The sequence below is a fragment of the Penaeus vannamei genome, chromosome 6, assembly GCF_042767895.1.
Source record: "Penaeus vannamei isolate JL-2024 chromosome 6, ASM4276789v1, whole genome shotgun sequence".
Classification (NCBI taxonomy): Eukaryota; Metazoa; Arthropoda; class Malacostraca; order Decapoda; family Penaeidae; genus Penaeus; species Penaeus vannamei.
The window spans coordinates 12492752-12497233 of NC_091554.1; the positions used below are offsets into that span (position 1 = coordinate 12492752).

The 4482-nt window shown below is 42.1% G+C and overlaps 1 protein-coding gene across 1 annotated transcript in view; it reads right to left on the reverse strand.

The window, feature by feature from the left end:
• Positions 1–3152: 3152 nt before the first annotated feature.
• LOC113805098 (oocyte zinc finger protein XlCOF28) overlaps positions 3153–4482 on the reverse strand; it is a gene marked incomplete in the record, with an annotated part of 6912 nt that continues 5582 nt past the window's right edge. The window contains 1 exon segment of the mRNA XM_070122640.1: positions 3153–4482. Coding sequence (XP_069978741.1) covers positions 3298–4482 — 1185 coding nt within the window.

Here is a 4482-nt window from a genome sequence, read left to right on the forward strand (position 1 = left end):
TATATCGATATTCAAGTTATATATGAAATCTTAAAGTAATAAAACATTTAAGTAAAAGCACTCAGGAAACGCATACTTCGCCAAGGAAATAAGGTCACTGATGCCATAAAAATATTTACAGGAAGAATTACATTAAAATCAGCTCTTTCTCAAGTCCACCGGTGATGTCTGTCAACTTAACCTCCTTGGCAAGGTAATGTCGATTCCTTGGCAGTAGGGATAACTTATCATAATTACTATTATCATTCTAATCATTACTGTTATGATCCATCATTTCAGATGCATCAGTTACCCCCAGGGTAATAGGGGTAACTCATTCAATCCTTTCAAAACATCCTGGATCCGGATCATAATCTGATCACCATTAAAATTCAATGGCTTCTAAATTAGGCTGAGACATACATCTGATTAAAAATATTTTTCAAAAATCTCCCATTAACTTTTTGTTACCCTGCAACCCAAGTAACAAACTAATCAACCAACAACAGGGGCAGGTCCAAAGAATTTTCTGTTGGGGGGTAATAGCTATAAATCGGGGGGGGGGGGGGGGGCGGCACCCAAAAGTAACAGAAATTAAGAATGCCCACTTCAATATTTTTATTGTGCAGTTGCACATTGTTTGTTTTCATTTTGCTGTGTTTGTGTATCATATCTTAATATAAATTAATGCCGTATATTAATATATGAATATTACATAATATATAAAGGGACAATGACCATTGGGGGCGCATGTGGGGTGGCCAATCAGATTGCAGTGGGGGGGGGTGCCTCCCGTGCCACCATGGAAGCCTCGCCTCTAACCAACGCTACCAAAAACATAACCTCCTTGAACACACAATCGCACAAATGGTCTGTGTCTGTGATCCCCTTTGGGCGTGATATCCTCGTTCACCCAAATTGCAGGCTAATGAAATGTAAGGTCTGGTGCACTGAGGCCTTTTTATGTGGATACAACGGTAGCCAAATCCTATTGTGTGAGTTTAGAGTGCTCCTATTTTAAAAATGCAAAGTATTTTAGATTATATACATACATAAATAAACAACTAGGGAAATAAATAAATATACATTTTTATGTATATGTATGAGGGAAAAAGGGTTATAGTTGTTTAGGTAAGGGAATTAGATCAAGTGAAGGATATTTATGCGTCTGAGAAAGAACGGGTTGTAAGCAAGGATATGACGTGGGTCTGGTCTGTGAGAACGGAAGCTGCGAATATTCCAGTGTTGGAGAGTTTCATGTTGGTTATGATATGTGACTAAGCGCCGGTACGTGTTGGGGAATATGTGGGGGGGGGGAGGAGCTAGGGGTGTTCTGACATGAGTGAGAATGTGCGTATAGTTGGAGTTGAAGGGGGTGGGTTGTGTTGGGAGGGAGTAGGAGGAAGTGGTGTCGGGGGAATGTTAGTGGTAGGAGGATGGATATCGGAAGGATGGATAGTTGGAGTTGAAGGGGATGTGCTGTCTTGGGAGGGATTAAGAGGAAGGGGTGCAGGGGTGCTATGAGTAAGAGGGGGATGGATTTCAGGAGGATGGGTATCGGGAGGATGGATATCGGTGGCGGACGGAATTGAGGGGGTTAGGTTGTGTTGAGAGGGAGGAGGAGGAAGGGGTGTAGGGGGAATATGAGTAGGAGGGCTATGGATATCGGCAATCACTTCAAGTGTGGAGGGAGCATGAGTTATGGAATTTTGTGTCTCAAGCATAAAGGATTGAATGTCTTTTTGTTGTTTGTTGGAGAGTTTTGTGGGACAAAGTTTTTTATGAGGGGGGGGGGGAGGAGACTGGTGTCTGAGGTGGAGGTGAGTGTGTGGTAGGGGAAGAAGGGATGGAACTTTTTGTCTGTCTACTGCGGGTAGTGTGGGGAGGGAGAGTGGATGGTGTTGGGGCTGTAGTTGAGATTGGAGCTGTGGTTGAGATTGGGGTGTCTGGATTTAGAGTTGCAAAAGAATTTGACTGGGGGAGGTTGAATGTGGAGGTGGAAGTGGTGGAAGTGGGGAAGTAAGTAGGTATAGGGGAGGGTGTAAGAACATCTTGAGATGGAGGGGGAGGGGCAGAGCGAGCGACATTACTTGAGTAGGGAGTATAAGAGAAACCTTGTCGGCGTGCTTTCTGTCTGGCTTCACGTAGAGTGAGACTATTTTTGTATCTGAGAGCTGCTACCTCAGACTCGAATTTGTAAGTGGGACAGCCTCTATAAAATACATTATGGGGGCCGCCGCAGTTAGCACATGTGCGTGTTTGTGCAGAGCAGTTTGATCGGTTATGACCGGGTTGGGCACAGAGGGGGCATCGGTCTGTGGAACGGGAGTGTTTGACAGGATGTCCAAATCGCCCACAATTTTAACATTGACGGGGAGGAGGTTGGTATGGTTGAACAGGGAGGGATTGTCCACCAATGTAGATACGAATGGGAAGGTCATGTGTACTGAAAGTAATTTTGGCAATGTTGGTGGGTTTCTTTCGATGACCTCTAGGAGGAATGGAATAGCAATGTACTGATATCACGTCCTGGTCTTTGAGGCAGCCGAGCAAAACTTCTTCACAATCTGACCAATCTTTGGTATCGACTGGGCAGTTTGCTGGGGAGAGACAGATCCGATACAAGTATTAAAGTTGGATGAGGTTCTGCAGGGATGGGGTTGCCAGAGAGATCAGTTAGTTTTGATAATGCTATAGCTTCAGCTTCAGATCTGACTATTCCGAGACGGGAGCGATCGCATCGGGTACAGAAAGGGACTCTGCCTAAATGTTTTTGGAGACATTGTTGAAAGAGAAGTGTTGCCTGAGTAAGGAGCTGTAGGGGGGATCACGAAAAATCGGTCCCATTTAGCTGGGCTAAATAGAGTAGTTGAGATATTTGTAGGGTTGGTGGTGGTAGAAGGATGGGTGCGTGTGGAAGCGGGAGTGTTGTTGAGAGGGGTAGTATTACGGAGAGATGGAGAATAAGGCTGTAAGGTAGTAATAAGGGAGGTTGGGGTGTTTGATGAAGAAGTTTGTAGGGGTAAAGTTGATGAATTTGAGGAAGTTGGGAGGGTAACAATGTCTTCTAGAGACTGAGTTTCTGCTTGGATATTTCTGGTAGTCACCGTCTATCTCAATGTACTTTACTGATAGCAATCTATCACCTTGGAATATTTAAGTAAACACACACAAATAACAAGATTTTTTATTTCCATAAAGACTAAGCACATCCTACTGCAATATCACAATGCGTAAAGAAACAACTCTGTACACTTTTCTGTAAGTTAACTAAATCATGTGCATATAGGTTCACTCACTCATTTACTCTGACACTAATCATCCTTTCTCTGAGTCCTGGCGTTTCAAACAAGCTTCCATATTGACAATCAATATAGAAACAAAAACTCTCCAGTCGTCCTTTGATTTAGTAGCATCAGGGAAGTTTTTTTTTGGGTGAAGCTCCTTTTCAGATCTAATTATTTCCTTGGTTGGAAAAAAAGAGGATATCTTATTCTGAACTAGTTTCTTTGGTCGGTTTTCCCCAGTGCGAAACTCACACTTGGAAAGACTGTTCTTTGGTTGGGATCCATGCTTGAAATGATTATTCTTTGATGGAGATTCACACTTAGACTGACTAATTTCTGCATCAGCATTAGGCTTAGAGTGAAAGTCCTCTGGTGGACATTCATACATCAGGTAACTATGTTTTGGGGGTGTTTCATGCATAGAGTAGCTATATTTCATGGGAGATTTACAGATAGAGGGACTACCTTTTTCAGGAGAGCCATGCACAGAGTGACTATATTTTATAGTGGAGTCAAGCATAAAATTGCTATCGTCTGTGAAAGATTCCGGTTCTTCCTGCCCAAAAGTCAAAAATTTATCTGCCTCTTCACTTTGCTCAAGCTTGAAATATTTTCTTATTGGTGCAGGACTGATTGATTTTTCTTTGCCTTCTGAACTTCCCAAACGAACATGAGGAACCTTGCTGTGTACCTCTTTATGTCTTTGAGTTTCTTCATGTCTCTCCAACTTAGCTTTTGTATGGAAACTTTTTTTGCAGGGTACACATTCAAAAGGTCTCTCATTTTTGTGAATTCTTTCATGCACTTTGCAATTTGAACTATGAACAAATTTCTTGCCACAGTATGAACACTCATAAGGCTTTTCACCTGTGTGTACCCTTTCATGTATCCTGAGATTAGAAGGGGTGTTAAATGTTTTGTTGCACTGGGAACATGATACTTTATCACCCGTGTGAATCCTCAAATGCCTTTTCAAATAAGATTTCTGATTAAAGGATTTGTCACAAAGTGAACATTTGAAGGTCTTTTCCCCTGTATGAATCTTGATGTGGCGTAAAAGGTTGCCCTTTGAATTAAATTTCATATCACAGTTTGCACAGCTAAACTTCTTGGAATCAGCATGAGATTTTAAATGCTCCCTGTAAACAGTCGCTAAATCAAAATTTTCTTTGCACACTGTACAGTGATATGGCATATCAGGTTTGTGTGTTTTCTC